At 31.9% G+C, this 19,206-nt stretch overlaps 1 protein-coding gene across 2 annotated transcripts in view; it reads left to right on the forward strand.

Moving 5' to 3' along the window:
• LOC143083496 (CCR4-NOT transcription complex subunit 11-like) overlaps positions 1 to 17,304 on the forward strand; it is a 34,524-nt gene extending 17,220 nt beyond the window's left edge. For both annotated transcript variants that reach the window (XM_076259755.1, XM_076259754.1), the window contains exons 2-12: positions 6,300 to 6,405; positions 7,354 to 7,488; positions 7,990 to 8,106; positions 9,475 to 9,528; positions 10,562 to 10,677; positions 11,743 to 11,896; positions 12,615 to 12,821; positions 13,610 to 13,689; positions 14,302 to 14,371; positions 15,666 to 15,821; positions 16,996 to 17,304. In XM_076259755.1, the coding sequence (XP_076115870.1) occupies positions 6,300 to 6,405; positions 7,354 to 7,488; positions 7,990 to 8,106; positions 9,475 to 9,528; positions 10,562 to 10,677; positions 11,743 to 11,896; positions 12,615 to 12,821; positions 13,610 to 13,689; positions 14,302 to 14,371; positions 15,666 to 15,821; positions 16,996 to 17,121 (1,321 nt within the window). In that variant the 3' untranslated portion in view covers positions 17,122 to 17,304. The remainder of the gene's footprint in view (positions 1 to 6,299; positions 6,406 to 7,353; positions 7,489 to 7,989; positions 8,107 to 9,474; positions 9,529 to 10,561; positions 10,678 to 11,742; positions 11,897 to 12,614; positions 12,822 to 13,609; positions 13,690 to 14,301; positions 14,372 to 15,665; positions 15,822 to 16,995) is intronic.
• The last annotated feature ends 1,902 nt before the right edge of the window (positions 17,305 to 19,206 follow it).

The raw sequence follows: 19,206 nt of genomic DNA on the forward strand, positions 1-19,206 counted from the left end.
TACAAAACCGAAATTTGAAACAGGAAGCATTGAATGAATCAAAATTTTAACGGTTACCCGTAACGGGAATGAACAAAATGCGGAAATCGTAAATTTTATAAAATAAAAAAAATTGGGGAGGGGCGATTTCAGAGGGGCGGGCGGGGATGAAAATCTATCAATTAATTTTAATTGGCCTTATACAGACTTTTTTTCTATATGCCTCCAGATTTTGAGCTGAATTTTGATATGTGAGACTACCATCATGTTTGTGTCCACATGTGCTATTCAAATTGCAGATTTTTCAACTTTTTGGGACTGGGCCATTGGTGTCGCTTTGACACACCTAGTTTTATTTTTTATTAGCAGTAGACACATAATTATTTACAGCCCCATTTAAGTGAGAATTCATGGATGATACTAGTCCAAATAATTATGATGTCTTGGAAGGCTATTTTCAATTTTGGGGTCAGACCTATAATCAGACAGTCCCATAATCTGACAGTCCGATAGTCTGACAGTCCTTTAATCATTTTTTAATCCGACAGCCCAATAGTCTGACGACTGGTCGCTTGTCTCTAAAAAGTATGCCTATATAGACATGGAACGTTTGTAAATTGGTATATTTTTTCACACAGAAAATTAACAAATCAGTCAGTATGACGTCTTGTACAGGACCGCAATAATTTCATACCAACTGGAAATGAACGGAATCCAGGTCCATTCACCCCAAAACATGTTCGCTCCCATTCAAGTTCGCCCCCTTTCACTTTCACACCCTACACGTTCTTACCAAAAGTCTGTTTGCACCCTATACGTTTGCTTTTGTTTATTATGAAAACATTTGATAAAAATATTTACTATTACTGCCCAATTGATATATAACATGTATATATACTAACCAAAACTCGATTTTTTTTCATTATTTCAAAATAAATTGACATTCTAAAAACATTTTGTTGTGTTGATGGTTTAGTTCGAGACTTGCAATGACTCAGACTTGGGGTCAATTACATTGGAATGTAATTAATTAAATTACACATTACTTTGCAAAAATGATCAATTACACTAATTACACATTACACAGTTTTTAAAATGTAATTAATTAAATTACAATTACTTTACTCAAGTAATTAATTAAATTACACATTACATTTATTCATGATATTTTTTAACAATATTTTACATGTTTATATAATGCATGTGTAAAATTTCATGTAAGCCTAGTTTAAGCGTTACATTTGATAATCATTTAATATAGTTATTTTAATGTTTTGTCAATTAGTCTGAATCTTCTGGTCTGAAAACAGCAATTGTAAATAGTAGTTCGACAGAAGCTAATGTTGTGCAAGATATATTGCTTGATCAGGACATGGAAGTTTTATAATTAGAAGATCATTATATTGATAGGAGAGGGAATTTGTTCCTATTAACTTGCAAATACATCAAGGGGTATTTTGACATCTCAGAAATGAACTCATTTGAATTAAACATAATATGAATTAAGAAATTATAAATGAATTTAAAATACTTTTTTATTTTACTTTAAAAATATTAAAAAGTGTGCTTGTCACAATATTGAAAATATTTTTAGTACAAACAATGTATATATAATGTCTAAATATTAGCAATATTTTGCTAATTAGATAAAATATTTGTAATAGTGCCATTGCCTCTGGACATTTTAATCTGATTAACTGCTGTTTGTTTTTACAGCAGTTAATTTTTATTTCTATAATCCTTTGGTGTATTCTAATTTGACAAAATGATTGTATGCAGTGATTTTAAATTCTAAATGAACTGTCTCAGAAAGATGTTTCACAGTGACACATTTTATTGTTTTTGTTTAACAAGGTATTTATTACTTGTCAATCTATTTAGTTGAAGATCTTTCTTAAAAACTGAACAACCCTTATTCATGATTATCACATTTTTTTAAATTATAAGACTATTCAAAACAAATATGTAGGTCAAATAAATGATATAAAAACTTCAGAATAAATAACAGACTTCATATATTAAAAAAACCATTGATATTAATATTTGAAGAATATATATAATTTTACAATTTATACTATTAAACACAAATCCTTATATATAATTAACTGTAACACCATAAAAGTACATGTAATTGAAATGTAATTCAAAAGTAATCGAGCATTACCAGCTTTTTTCAATGTAATTAATTAAATTACCATTACATGTAATTAAAAAAATGCTCAATTACACATTACATTCAATTACATGGAATATTGTAATGCATTACACTTAATTACCATTACAATTTTAATTACCCCATCCCTGCAATGACTATATATTTTTTCCATTGTTTCAAAATAAAGAGGCATTCTTGCAACGGTTTTTGTTTTCAATAAATCTAAATCATGTTTTGGTTATTGTATTTGTATTGCTATAAAAAAAATCATTGTTTCTTAATAAAGTGCCTTTCTTATTTCGTGTTGTCATTTTTAAAACTCCAGCACGGCAGCCATAGGTCTTAACCACTATCTGCTTTGTCTGCTGTGTGTATAAATATAAGTACTGTCTTCATGTCATTGCCCATTTTCGTTCCAATCTTTTTCACATAATTGGTGTCATGTTGTGATGATTCTATGACTAGGGATGCTCACGGCCGTATAATAATTTACATGTAAGTGTTATCCTTTATCAGCAAAGAGTTCAGGTTTTGGCAATCAGTAAACCAAAAAGGACTAGATAGTACAGCGGTTTATATTGCCATACAAGCTAGAGCAATGATCAATGATAAGGTATTGTAAATAGACGCAATTTAAGTTAAGATTTCGTTCCAAATCATTAACTATGAAACCCTTCTGAAAGTGTTACTTAATCTTGACTTAAATTTGAGATAAAGAGACTATTTCTATTTTTGTCGAGCCTTCGACTTTAGTCGAAAAAGCGAGACTAAGCGATCCTACATTCCGTCGTCGTCGGCGTCGTCGGCGGCGTCAACAAATATTCACTCTGTGGTTAAAGTTTTTGAAATTTTAATAACTTTCTTAAACTATACTGGATTTCTACCAAACTTTGACAGAAGCTTGTTTATGATCATAAGGTAGTATCCAAAAGTAAATTTTGTAAAAATAAAATTCCATTTTTTCCATATTTTACTTATAAATGGACTTAGTTTTTTCTGCGGAGAAACATTACATTCACTCTGTGGTTAAAGTTTTTAGAACTTTCTTAAACTATCCTGGGTTTGTACCAAATTTGGACAGAAGCTTGTTTATGATCATAAGATAGTATCCAGAAGTAAATTTTGTAAATAAATAAATCCATTTTTTCCATATTTTACTTTTAAATGGACTTAGTTTTTCTCCAGGGAACCATTACATTCACTCTGTGGTTAAAGTTTTAAAAATTTTAATAACTTTCTTAAACTATCCTGGGTTTGTACCAAACTTGGACAGAAGCTTATTTATGATCATAATATTGTATCCAGAAGTAAAGTTTGTAAAAAGATTACTCAGTTTTTTCTGTAATTTACTTTTAAATGGACTTAGATTTTCTTGCAATCATAAAATAGTACATGTAACAAGAGGAATATTTTTATTGATTTTTTCCCTCATTGTTGTTGAGTCTGCAATTTACAGCAAAAATAGGCGAGACACTGGGTTCCGCGGAACCCTTACAAATTTTATTAAAACTAATTGCTCTTTTTAGAAAACAAGAGAAAAGATTGAATTTGCTATGTTATTCAATCAGAAGTAGTCGTTTCATATCTTCGGGGCAAACCCCTCAGATATAAAAGCATACATCTAATACATGTGACATATCGTATTCAACCAGATTATACATCAGTCAGGGGTACTACTTGTACAAGTGTATTTTATTTACTTGAAGAAGTAAAAACAAATATACACATATAAGTAAATAAATAATGTTTGAATAATCTCCCCTTAATTTTCTAAAAAATTTACTTGTATAAGTAAATTTTTCTTACAATCCCAAAAAAATACTCAAGTTTGAGATGTAAAATCATGCCTTTAATGATTTTTCCCAGGTTTGCTCAAATTTTTTCATTAAAGTTCAATGTTTCATCTCATTAATTCATCAAAGAAACTGATTGAGCAAAGATCTTGTATATTTGCGCAAGGCAATCAAAAATTGCCCCTTTGGGGCTTGTAAATGAGCAGTGTTATGAAGATAACAGATAAATGGGATTTTCATTGTCCATGAAATTACACAAACTGATTAGTAAATACATCTGTAAAGGGTACACAATTTAAAATTCTATTAGAGCAAAGAAATCTTAAGAATTCAAGAAAAGAAGAAAGGATGATTTTTTTACTTATACAAGTAAAAAATTCTGAATGTCTAAGGGACATAACTAGGCCAATATTTTTTTTACCTATATAAGTAAATAAAATTCACTTGTGTATAAGTATCCTACAAATTTACTTATATGTGTATATTTTTTTTACTTCTTCAAGTAAATAAAATACACTTGTACAAGTAGTACCCCTGACTGTACATTAAATCTTGGAACAGTATATCTAACAATATATAAATGCTCCTGGTTACATGCATGCGCTTGCGCATGTACAAAATGTATGTAAACAGACATTCTCGTTATCAACATCGACATGATGATATAATGAATCTTATATTAATTGTTCAAACAAGATGGGATTTAATTTATATCCCATTACGATGCATTCCACTTTTTAAATTTTAAACACTGCTCGCGTTTCAGCAGTATGCTAATAAGCTCATCAGGAGACAATCATCCTTTGCAGCAGCACGGCTTCGTGTCAGACCATCGGATTGTTGGATTAACGGACTGTCGGACTACTGAACTGTCGGAATTTCGGGGTGTCGGATTATAGCTACGCTCCCTTAAACTTTTGCTTTGACGTCTGGCGTCAAAGAAAAAAATATAATAGCCTTTCAAGATATCATAATTATTTGGACTAGGATGATACATGTACCAAATTTGAAACCGAAACCTCACGTGTCTATTTACTATGGTAGTGTCACATGTTTTCTTGTCAACCACATTTCGTTGGTTTCAAATGCAAAAGCGTACATTGTGGCGTGTTTTTCATTTTCTATTGTTGGAACAACAACATCACTACAATTGACAAAGGACATAGTCAAAGTCCCTTTCAAAGACGTAAGAACTAATTGAATTAAACTTGCCTGTTCAGTCATTATTATTTAATGTCAAAAATACGTATCACTAGAATAGTTGTTGAGAAAAATTCTGAGGGGTTAGCTACATCGTCTGCATGTCAGACACGGGATCTTCAAAACATAACACTGTCATATGTTTTTTTTTGTCATTTTTATTACAAACTTGCGATTAAAATTATCATGGTTCTTATATAAAATCATGAAAATGGTTGTTCAAAAGCCATTTATTCAATATTCTATTAACAATTCTTTTAATAATAATAAGTGATTTTTTTTTACAATCCCACAAAAATTCTTAAGTTTTGGGATGTAAAAATATGGCTTTAATGATTTTTCCCAGGTAAGCTCATAATTTTTAATTAGAGTTCAATGTTTCATCTCATTAAATCAACAAAGAAACTGATTGCACAAAGATCTTAAGTATTTATGCAAGGCCTTCAAAAATTGCTCCTTGGGGGCTTGTAAATGACCAATGTTCTGAAGATAACAGACAAATGGGATTTTCATTGTCCATTATATTACACTTACAAATGATCAGTAAAGACATCTGCAAAGGGCAGACAATTTAAAATTCTATAAGAACAAAGAAATCTGAAGAATTTAAGAAAAGGAGATGGGATGACTTTTTCACAGCTTACACTTGTAAGTAAAAAAAAATCTGAATGCATAAGGCGCATAACTAAGCCAATCTTTCTTTACCTACATGTGTACAAGTAAATAAAATTAACTTGTATAAGTATCTTACAAATTTACTTATATCATGTATATAAGTATTTATTACTATTCTTCAAGTACATAAAAATTACTTGTACAAGTAGTACACCTGACTAACAGTGATCTTTTGATAATTTTTATGCCCCAGCTACGATAGTAGAGGGGCATTATGTTTTCTGGTCTGTGCGTCTGTCCGTCTGTCCGTTCGTTCGTCCGTCCGTCTGTCCCGCTTCAGGTTAAAGTTTTTGGTCAAGGTAGTTTTTGATGAAGTTTAAGTCCAATCGACTTCAAACTTAGTACACATGTCCCCTATGATATGATCTTTCTAATTTTAATGCCAAATTAGAGTTTTTACCCCAATTTCACGGTTCACTGAACATGGAAAATGATAGTGCGAGTGGGGCATTCGTGTACTGAGGACACATTCTTGTTTATAATTAATTTCATTTCAGTGTATTGTCTGAGGATGCTACACAGACACAAACATTCGAAGGTTTAGCTGCAGGATTTCATCACTATTTCACAAAACAAGACCATTATAAAGTTGGATCAGCTTTGGTAGGCTTGATATTTTTTTTCATAATAGATTAATCTCTACACTTCTGCTTCCTCCACCAAGAAATAGCTTAAACATGTTAAAAGTGGCGTTAAAACACAGTAAATCAAATCATATCAAATCGTAACACATTAAGATGTTGCAATTCATATCTTTGTTCAAAGAATTCTGTTGATTCATTATATGTCAGTCAGGGACACTACTTATACATGTGCATAAAGTGTTTTTTATGCATCACCTACGATAATAGAGAGGCATTATGTTTTCTGGTCTGTGGGACAGTTCGTCCATTTGTCTAGTCAGTCTGTCCCACTTCAGGTTAAAGTTTTTGGTCACGGTAAATATAAGATGAATTTAAAGTCCAACCAACTTGAAACTTAGTACACTAAAGACTGACTAATGATTCAAGTATAGTGAAGAATACCTCAAATTATTCCTTTTCCATCATTGAACATGCTTACGCTATAAAACTATTTTCTCTTTACTTTGTAAAAATATCCAAGTAGTATTAAATTTTTGATTACTGAGAAATTAAAAGAAAGGTTAAAAACACTTATTAATTTGACTGTTACCATGGTTATGACACTTATGACATGCATTCAAAATATTTAATTAATAAACCTTTATATTTATTTACTTGTTCTAGTATGTATGTATGATACTGCACTATACATGCTATAGATGGAAAACTCTGCTAACATACTGTGGATTCATTATTATTCGTTAGATACCAATATTCCTGGATTTTGTTGGTACAAGTGAACCACAAAAGTAAATGTTCTATGAATAACAAATTTTTGATAGGCTTGTATGCATACTTCAGCAAAACCATAAAATTAAATATCCACGAACATATAGATTTAACCTCAAACCACGAAAATTGATACCCACGAAAATAATGAATCCACAGTAAATAAACTTATTAAATAGTAAACTTTATTTTTTTCCAGGTCCTTCTGTTACAGAACCGAGACTTACTACCACACCCCTCACAGAAGTTGGCAGCCATCTTTGTTCTATATGAGATGTACAGAACAGATCCCATAGCTGCTAATCCCTTTGCCACAGTTTTCGTTCATTTGCTGGTTTGTAAACATTTATTAACGTTCTTTCAAAGATTAATGTACATTGTATTTCCATTCTGACAGATTTTTAAAACGGCTTGCTGTTTTAACATGTTCAAAGCAAAAAAGAAATTTGGCAAAAGATGCTATAAAGAAATTTTTTTATGTTTTGATTTTCTATCGTCATGACTGTTGTTGGAAAATTCAAGCCACACTGATAGGACACACATGTAGGAAAGGATAAATGAGTTGATACAGGAAAATTCTAATATAATCTAACATATATGGATTGATACATGTAGATCTTATTTCTAAAACTTGAGTTTTCTCATTGTTGAAGGCTGTAAGGTAAATTAAAGTATATAGTGAATGGATATTTGATATTAGTATTCCCACTATGGGAAGCTAACATTGGCCACTCAAATGTAGGCTCAGTCAAATTTTGTAAAATATAAAGAATACCAATGGTGAAACTTATTCAGAGTTGTATTACATATCAATAATAATGAAATGTATTTTTAGAATCCTCCAACAGAGAACCAGGATGCAGGACAGTTTGACCTTCACTGGGCAATACCAGCAATTTCACCATCAGAAAGATACTTCTTATCACAGCTTATATCTAGTCCATCAAAAGAGGTACTTTGGATTTTTTTTTAATACAAAATCTGGACATATATGGAAAAATACATATGTGTATTTACAACTATGAAATATACATTACCATGATTACTATCTGGACTATTTACCAGTCTCTTCTAACATTATTTAAAATTTAATTTTGGAATTATTTTGAAGGCATTCTGGCAATACATGTACTCAGATTAGCAGAGTAGTTTGTTGTATAAACATACAATATCATATATGGATTACAGAAAAAACAGTACCTAAAATAGAGAGCAAGTTCGTACTATCCTAAATATTTGATACACAATAAACATGTATCTCAAATCACAACAGACAATTCTAAAACACTAAAAAAAGGTTCTGACATTGATTTAAATACTTCTCCATAAATATATGTTGTACTAACAAACATTCACCTAAGGCATTTAAATGAAATATCCAATTAGAATTTATGCATGGTGGCCATGGGGTCGAATACACGCCCTTCTAAAAAGTCAGGTAAGAAGAGGCTGAACGCAAATTTCATTATTAGGGCCGCGCCAAAGGCGGGTCCCCTATAGTGATCAGTCTGTCCGTCCGTCCATCCGTCCGTCCATCCGTCCGTCCATCCGTAACACTTTGTGTCCGCTCCATATCTAGAGAACCATTATGATTTCATACTTTATACTTTACATGTTTATTAACCACCACCAGAGGGCGTGTCATGATGTATGTACAACTTCCTAGGTCAAAGGTCAAGGTAAAAAAACTTTGGTTTCAGTTGACAACCCTGTGTCCTGTGGTGAAGATCGTGTCCGCTCTATATCTTGAGAACCGTTATGATTTCAAAGTTTATACTTGACATGTATATGAACCAATACCAGAGGGTGTGTCATAATTTATGAACGACTGCCTAGGGCAAAGTTCAAGGTCAAAAACTTTGGTTTCAGTTGACAACCTCATGTCCTATGGTAAAGATTGTGTCCGCTCTATATCTTGAGAACCGTTATCATTTCAAAGTTTATACTTGACATGTATATAAACCAACACCAAAGGGTGTGTCATAATTTATTTACAACTTCATAGGTCAAAGGTCAAGGTCAAAAACTTTGATTTCAGTTGACAAACCCATGTCCTATGGTAAAGATACAATTTTTTAATGCACATTATTCACAGCGGGGCCCACAGAGATGGCTCCCATCTCAATGATATCTAGTTTACCTTATTAAGTTGGTTTACAATAATCTAAATCCGTAATGACATGTTAAAAAAGTTTTCAATTTTTCTTATATTTCGAGTCACATTCATGTTTTATTTAATTTCCTGTTTATGTCATGTTTGTTGTTGCCATGGTGAACTCTGTAACATTAGAATCTTTTACATGTTTCCATACTTTTTAAGCTTTTCAAAAAGACTCCACCACAAATTATACAGATGGATGTTGGGAATATGCAGGTAAATATAAAAAAAAGTAGATGTGGTATGATTGCCAATGAGACAACTCTCCACAAGAGACCAAAATAACACAGAAATTAACAACTATAGGTCACCGTACGGGATTTCGCAAAGAAACAAAGCCCATATCACAAAGTCAGCTATAAAAGGCCCTGAAATAACAATGTAAAACAATTCAAACAAGAAAACTAAAAGCCTAATTTATATGCAAAAAAATGAATGAAAAAACAAATATGTAACACATAAACAACCGACAACCACTGAATTACAGGATCCTGACTTAGGACAGGCACATACATACAGAATGTGGCGGGGTTGAACGTGTACTTGTATATCCCAACAACAAAAAGACACTACTGTGAATTCATTTATTTTCGTGGGTATCAATTTTCATGGATTGCTGAAAACTTGCATATTCGTGGATATTTGATTTCGTGGTTTTGCCAGTTTCTGTATACAAAGCCTATTGAAAATATGATATTCGTTGAACATTTGAATTCTTGGTTCGCCTGTACCCACGAAAATTGGTATCCAGAGAATTATAATGAATCCACAGTATGTACAGATCAGTGAGTACCTGCAGTTACTGACAGCTAGTTCAATGCCACTAACAACTAATAAATAAATCATGCACCTTAGCCTTTGGAACCTCTGGAGAAATTTCCTTAGACTAAGCTATAGCTGATCTCTCTTTGCTCTTACTTATTAATCATTTGTGTTAATACTGAATGCTTAGAAGAGAGTCAGCAAATACCAATTTTACATTATTTGGTTTGATGGGGCCAGTGATCAAAGCCAAGGTGTCCTGCAATTTAGGTGAACACACTAACACGTGACCACTGAGTCAGTCATTAAAGGAAGGGGGATCTTATGTTTGATTTATATGATATCAGTTAAGAGTCAAATTCAGGTTTTAAAAACTTAAATACATACTCGTCACTCTTAAGATAACCATGTTTGAAATTTTTTTACCTATAGAAAGTATAGCTGATCTTTTCTTTTTAGTGTCACTTTGAAATATATTTTGTTTTAGAATTTTGATGTCAGTGGTCTACAGTTAGCATTAGCAGAAAGACAGTCTGAGATGCCAGCTCAGAGTAAATCTGCTATACCTTGTGTTGTTCCTGACCCTGAAAATAAACCCACCAGGTAAATATTGTTCATATCAAACAAACATGGGTATTTCAATTGAAGCAGGAAGAAATCCTTAAAATACACATACAAATATATGGTCTGGTAATATTGATTTAGTCCCTTTAAATTTGTAATTTGTATGAGCAATTGCATTGTACGATCTCTAGTGCTGTACACATATTTATTGTCAATGTTTGTTTATATCAGCATTTACTGAGACAAGTCAAATAGAAGAAATACCCTGAACTTTGTAACCCGAATAATTCAGTCCCTCCCCGTAATCGATCTCTCCTACTTGCGAGGGCCTGAATTCCTAACACGATAAAAACTCTTCACGAATCCTGGATTTTGATTGGTGCCCTGTAGAAGAGGTGACCAATCAGCAATTAGCTCAATTTTATCAAGTTAGGTAAATCCAGAGCTAATTCCAAATGGTTGATTGAAGATTTTTCATTGTCTATGCATTCAGGCGTTAATGTAGTAAGCGGAATATAACAACTGAATTATTCGGGTTATGAACTTTGCTGTATATGAAATATTGTATACTTATTGACTGGGTATGAGTGGAATAGTAAGTTTATTGTCCTGAGGCGTAGCCGAGGGAAATAGTTGTATCTGAGGGACAATAAACAATTCCAAGAATATCCAGTCAGTAAGTGTTTTATTATATCGAAAAAGACAACAGACAATAAATGGCGGTGATAAATCGACTATTGTAATATCAAAAAGAAGAAACCAAACCATAACGTTTAAAAATGTACTTCATAGATATGTTAAAATGCTAACGCTACGTCTTGCACTGACATCAACCCTATATAGAAACAATAGGTAAAACACGACGTTGTTACTCCCGCGTTATTTTCAAAATCCTCCAATCTCATAGCTGCATTTAAAATTTCGCGAAATATAATGACACTTGCGGTCAAATAGTTTCACCCAGGTCCAATAGTTGGAAATTTTTGACCGGTCCAATAGTTCAAAGCTTGTAATTTGCAAAATAGTGAAAATATTGTGTACTTATTTATATAGAAAATGATAACTGAGGTATAATAAAATCTGTTATACTGTATTTTACAATAGTTTTGACCAGTTTGGAAAGCCTGGTGTTATAAACCCTGATGTACAGAGACAAACCATAGAGGCTTTGTTAACAGGCAATAAACCTCCTGTAGAGAACTGTATGATGCCAGAATTTATTAGACTTGCACCACCATTACACATTGCTGAAGATGAGGTAGGAGTCAAAAACAATTATTAATAGTCAATAAGGTGACTGTCATAGATGGAATACATATGCACCATTTCATCTGAATTTATATTGTAGAAAACTCTTTAGAGGACACTTTCCTTTAAGCAATTTAAGCAATGAGGTTGAAACAATGTCTATATCTTAATCTATATATATTGTGTCAAGGACTAATTTGTCTTATTATGCAATTGAGAAATTTAAAGAAAAGACACATCACATCAATAATATTGTTGTTTATGTTTATAACAATATAACTCTTCAGTTAATATTCGAAACTTGCAAAACAAACTTTTGAAACAAACAAATTGTATGTGAAAAACATTAAATTTGTATATAAACATGATAAATACTAACGGCTGTGATACATTTAGAAATTAATTAACACTTTTATAGATTGGATGTTATTAAATAAAATATTAAATGCTTTACAGCAGAATACATTGAGTGTGTATGTAAAGGTAATATCTTTGGTTAGCTTGCTTGCTAGCTGAACCATGAAGTCATAATTAGGTTAGGAAAACTACCCTCCTTTAAGAGTAGACAAGTCCAACAGATAACCAATCTATCTGTCTGTAGGACTAGAATACTCCGAAAGGAGGGTAGTATATCCTAATAAGGACTTCATGGTTCAGGTAAGAAGTATGATAACCAAAGATTCTATCTATACCTGCACACTCAATTGTTTCTTAATTTTGTTTTACAGTTTGCCTGGTTAAATCCTGTAGAAGGTGATTACAATATAGCATGGGATTCTACAATGTGTGTTAGTAGTTCTGCAGGTGTGGAAGTACGTAGACTGATGGCAAAGGCATTTAAAGGGGCTCTGTCACTCCCTCAACAGCAACAGTTAATGGATGAAATTGAAAAAGATCCTAAATTAGTATACCACATAGGTCTTACACCAGCTAAGGTATGGTAATTTTCTGTAGTATGGAGATTGTAATATTCTTTTTCTTGTTATTTTTCTAAGGAAACAGATTGTAACTGTAAAATACATACATGGACTGTATATTTAGACATTTTTGTGATGCTTTTATTTCTGTGAAATTGCGACAGAATAAGGTTTGCTTTCTAAATGAGAAAGCATGATTTGTATACACCATTTCATAGAACATGTAGAAGGGCAATTATTAATGTTGCTTTTTTCTCAATTTTTTTTTTAAATAGTAAACGCAAATTAAGATTTAGGAATTCATACCTGACAACTGTCACTACTTGTGGGGGATTTCCCCCATGAAAGGTTCTAAATGAAGATTTTGAAAGAGCAATTTTGCTCATATTTTAAACAAAACAGTTAATTTTACAATGGCTTTGGGCTTTAAAAGGTATGAAGCAGCCAAAAAACAACAATAAGATACATTTGAAGGCCCCTTGAAGTTTTTGTTGGACTGTAAGAGTCACCTTGCACGTAAAACCCCCATGGGCATTTTGAAAAGTTGGCAGATATGCGAATTGGAATGGTATTGTATTGGTGCATTGTAACTAATTTAAGATAAAAAAGAAGTAAATTGACAATGACACAGTTTGGTTTTAGACATTTTTCATATAACTTGGATACTTTGAATTCATATTGAAATCAAGTAAAAAATCATTTGTTTTACAAAATATCTTTGAATTACAATACAGATGTTTGTTTATCCTGTGTAGTATATATAATAAATGTAACTATAATTTTTAATATAAAGTTAATTATTCCAGTTACCTGACCTTGTTGAAAATAATCCATTGGTTGCCATAGAAGTGTTACTGAGATTAATGCAATCCAATCAAATTACTGAGTAAGTACATGTAATATTTAATAATTGAATTGTAAGGTAATATAAAAATAAAGAGATGTAGTATGATTGCAAATGAAAACTCTCCACCAGAGACCAAATAATATAGAAATTATGAATGTTAGCAACTATTGCGCATGGATTGAATTCAACAACTAGAATGTGTACATAAGATATAAAATAGAGTGTGCAATAAAGGCTTAATTTAAGTCTGATTTATCATTGAATATAGAATCGTGAAATCTTATACAAATTAACAATTAATGCATAGCAATAGGTAGGTACTGCCATGTGATGAAATGCGATGAAGGGGGATTATTTTGACTACAGCGAAAACATTAATGTTTGTTAAATAAGGGGAGACATTTTGCATAAAAATAAATTGCTTGCGAAATTAATATGTTCAAAGTGTGACACTTTCTCTACACAAGGCATCTAATAAAGCATTATTTTGGCTCCTCTTTTAACTAGCTATAGTTTTACTGCTAGACAGGAAAAGTCCAGGGGAGGACCTTTTCTATGCCCCATCCAACAGTGTGGGTTTCTATATTCAAAATGTTAGTACAAGATGGCTGGAAAGATATTTCAATGTTTTTTTCATACCTTATTTTGTAGATATTTCTCTGTGCTTGTAAATATGGAAATGTCATTACATTCAATGGAAGTCGTCAATAGATTAACTACAGTAAGTTCGATTCTGATTATTTAGTATTTGAAAGGAGTGATGATGAGTTCAAAGAATGGAGAAAGAATCCAATGGATTTAGATATAGATAAGCAGATTTGGTATGAGTGCCAATGGGACAACTCCCCATCCAAGTGGCAATATATAAAAAGATAACAGTTATAGGTCAAATTACTGCTTTCAACACAAAGCCTTGGCTAACACCAAACAGCAAGCTGTAAAGGGCACCAAAATGACTAGTGTAAAACAATTCAAGCAGAAAAAACAAACGTTCTAATTTATGTAAATAATAAGAGAACAACACTGACAAATGACAACCACTGAACAGGTTCCTTTCTTAGTAGGACAAGTGTGTAAAAAATAAAAATCCTAGAGGTTATATACAACTGACAATTTTCCATGACAAAATTCAAGATCTAAGTCTGAATAAGTTTATGTTGAAATTTCTTTTCTTTGTTTTTATTATGGGGAAAAGTGGGACATGATTGGTTTTGCATTTTAAGAACCAACATTCTTAATTTGATTAAAATACTTATAATTACATCTCATTTGTTCTGTTGATTTTGATATATATATATTCTGTTGTCAGGTTAACGTTGTAGACTGAATTTTTATGCCCAACCCTAGGGGCATTATGTTTTTAGGTCTACCTACCTACCTATCCTCTTCGCTCCTGGTGGAGCATAAGGTCGCCACAAGATTTCGCCATTCAGTTCTGTCTTTAGCCTTTGTTTCTGCTTCTCCCCAGGTCATGTCAAGCTCCTTTCCGCCAGGTGGTTTTGGGTCTTTTAGGTCTGTGCGTCCTATAATTTGTCAGTCTGTCATGCTTCAAGTTTAAGAATTTGGTCACTGTAGATTTTAATGAAATCAACTTTAAACTTAGTACATATGTTGTTCCCTATGATATGATCTTTCTAATTTAATGCCAATTTTTTTTTTTCTTCAAATTTTCATAATTAAGAATTTTTAGTTCCGATTATTATTGCATATTTTAAATTACTCACCTGTATATCTTCATTGTATGGCACTTACTAGCAGAATTTGACCATCTGTATAAATTAATATTGATATATATAATGATTTTGTTTTATATTTATCTTCATGTTTTCAATTTTTCTACATGTGTTAGTGAATTTATCTTTAAGTGTTTAATATGTACGTATCTTCGTTGCTCTTTGTATTTATCTTCATGTGTTTGTGTATTCTAGGCAGTAGAATTACCGTCCAAGACAATCCACCTATATTTATATATATATGTATAAAATTGTATATTTACACATGTTTGTACGTTTCAGGCAGTAGAATTACCATCAGAGTTCATCCACCTGTATATATCTAACTGTATATCTACATGTGAGACAATAAAAGATAGATACCTACAAAACAGATTGGTTAGACTTGTCTGTGTATTTCTGCAATCTCTCATTCGTAATAAAATTATAGATGTAAAGGTAAGATTAATATGCATAACTTTTATGATTTATGATTTAAGGTGGTACCTAACACTACAGGGAGATAACTCTGTAAAGTCAGCTAAGCGTTTTAATTACGTTGTGTTGTAAAGGGAACATTAAGCTTCTCAGTGATCAAAATTGGTGTTTGTCAAACTGCTATATAACCAGTGTAATTTTTCTGATAAAATGGTTGGTTCAAAATTTTTGATTTTTTTATATTTTTGTTTAAGGGTCAAAGTAAATACTTTGTCAAAATTTTATGAAAATTAAACGAGCCAAATTAATTTTAGTGAAAGTGTTGGGTACCACCTTAACAACTGCAGATTTCAATTTTGCCAGCTGCAGAACCCTAGCTTTTAGGTCCATAGATGGTCCACAAATAGTCAAAAAATAACATAAGGACCTAAGAGCTACAGTTCCCCAACTTAGTTTTGTCATGGTGACCAGATGACATCGTAGTCATAAATTCATTTATCTTGTATAAAAAATTCTTGTGGGGAAGATGATTTTCCTGCTACAGCAAACTATCTTGAAAATCATGTATTGACTAATAGCAAGGGATGCCATTCTGTAATGAACGATTTTAATTAAAATGAGAATAAGGGTAGATACAAGGTATGAAAGACAACAAAATAATAACCATTAAGATCACAGGATTGTTGCATTTGATTGTTTGTGTCTTAATGTCCAGTGGGAAATAGGTAACGAGAGTCCTCGGCACTGTCTCCAGTACTAGTGATGGACAAACACTCGGAACATTTGGCTAGCGAGCACCATATGCAATTGACAAAAACATAGCGACACGACTACATTAAATTGCCTATCAAAGATCTGCCATTCATAAGAAATTCTTTGAAGAAAAAAAATGGGGTAAATGGGAGGCAATAAAATCAGTTAATTGTGAGTGGTTACATTTTCCTTAGAATTTTAAATTAGGAAAAGTTTAAGCAATAATTTGTGATCACCCTCTGTAATTACCTCTATTTATGCAATAACTTATGCCACCTTATATAGTTTCATTTAGGCTACAACTTGTTTCTACATATATACAGATTTTTTTAAGAGGTTACATGATTATTTAAGATTAGTGATTTCTTTTGAATTTGAAATATTTTTTTCTTTACCAAGTTTTTAAAACAACTTTTCCAAATTTTATTTTTTTAAATTTCAGGACATATTTATTGAAGTGCAGGCATTCTGTATTGAATTCAGTCGTATAAGAGAAGCAGCTGGACTTTTTAGACTTCTAAAATCATTAGACAATGTTGAAGGTGTTCAACCAAATGCAACACGGTGAAAAACAAAGGGAGATAATTTGTATTCATATTGAAAAGCCCAATTAAAGGATATTTTGGTGTTGCTCTAGACATCACAACAGCATCCAGTGATATGTGGATTGATGCATAATAGAGACAAAAGAATAGTGTTTGTGCATATCCTAATGACACTAGCTACAATTAAATAAATGTGAAAAAGCCAAGTTATTTTTTCAGTTAAATTATTATATGGTGGTATTGCTAAAAAAAATGCTAACAAGTCCCCAAATCTCTATATATAAAATTAGAGATTAAGCAACACAATCCCAAACAAACCTTAGTTTGATATCAGGTGCTCTTGAAGAGAAAGCAGATTTAATATAGAATATATTGGCTTCAGAAAGGCTTATTCCAAAATACCATTTATGAGTAATGCATAAACATATGTAGTGTTAACAGAAGTCATGAAAAAATTATCAATAAAAAAATACTTTATAAACAATCCATGACTGCCATGGTTAGGCCAACTAAAATTAATTAGTAGATTTTCATCCAAATTTTTGAAAAAAATGGGGCGGGTGGGAGGATTTTATTTTTTAAATTTTATTTCATATAAACCTTCTTGTCACGTATTATTCAATCATATATGCAAGTGTAATAATAAGCTTATATCATGTAAACACATCCATTAGGTATCGTGTATAAGACAATAACAATCAAAACCAAGGAGTAACCAAAGACTCGTAAAACCAAAAGACATTTACATCAACAGTTACAAATTATAAGTAGGAAACAACACAAACTCCACTAAAAACCAGGAATGAAATCAGGTGCTCCGGAAGGGTAAGCATTTCTTGCACCGTATACGGCACCCGTCATGTTATTTCTTTGTTCAGTTCGGTAATGATGGAAGGTTGTTATGACTGAGGAAGAATATCACTGAGATATGATTTCTGACACACTTTTGTTAAAATGGCCAATTAGCTCATGATGGCAACCATAAAATTGAGTGATGACCTTAAATTGATGATTCATAGCCCTGTCTTAGCAACTGTTGAGAAAGCAGTATTCCTCGTTCAACAAAATCAGCGTACATGTACTTTGAGCTAGCTAGCTCTAGAGTAACGTATCAATATTGATACTCCATATGCTTTTGCTGCTTTTTCAAATTCGTAAATATATATCTCTGATTGGCAACCACTGTTCTACATGTAATTGCCGCTTTAGAAACCTATTTTATAGTAAACAGCAGAAATGTAAAGAAATGCTCTCTTCAGTTGGACTACCTACATCAAATGTATTTTGCTTTCCAAGCTATGTTTTGTTGTCCTAATAAAATGAAGCAAATACATTTGTATGCAACACGAGTATGATAAGTACAGAATAAAATAAAAACTCAAACAGTGTTGAAATAATAGGGTTGGTCCTTAATCATGTTAATATGCAAGATGTAAATATAATTTGTAGAACATAAAGTTGTTTAATGACTCTATCGTGGGTATTGGTACAGAGGATGTTTGCTGTTTTTTTTTTTACAAAAAACGAAAGGCATGGCTAAATTTATTTCTAAGAGCTTGCTGTTAATTAATAAATTAAAAATGCGTATGTTTGTTGTTTTTCTGAACTAAATATACGGTCAAGTTAATCTAAAAACTTCATGCTTGTGTCAATTTCTTTATTCCAGTCAAATGTGTTCCACGATTCTGATGCTTTTGGGTTTCCTTCACAGTCCAAATTTCATATCCAAAGTCATTGTATAAATAAAATAAATCCAATGTGTTTTACTCACTAACATTTGTGTCATTTGTGACATAGTGTACGGCGATTTGCGTTCTTAGACACAGCGTATTACTCGTTACCCGAATATTTCACGCCCTTCTCGTAATCAATTTTTATTCTCGGTAAATGATGTTGTCATCATAGATCAGCCGAATATATCGACTTAATCATTCAGTTAGAATACTCTAAGAAATACGAAAACCGAAATTGAAACAGGAAGTTTTACACGAAACGAAATATCGACGGTTACCGGTAACGGAAATGAACAAAATCCGGAAATCGTATTTTTTTTTCAAAAATAAAAAAAATCGGGGCGGGCGGGGATGAAAATCTATCAATTAATTTTA

This window comes from Mytilus galloprovincialis, chromosome 7 (assembly GCF_965363235.1).
Source record: "Mytilus galloprovincialis chromosome 7, xbMytGall1.hap1.1, whole genome shotgun sequence".
Lineage (NCBI taxonomy): Eukaryota > Metazoa > Mollusca > Bivalvia > Mytilida > Mytilidae > Mytilus > Mytilus galloprovincialis.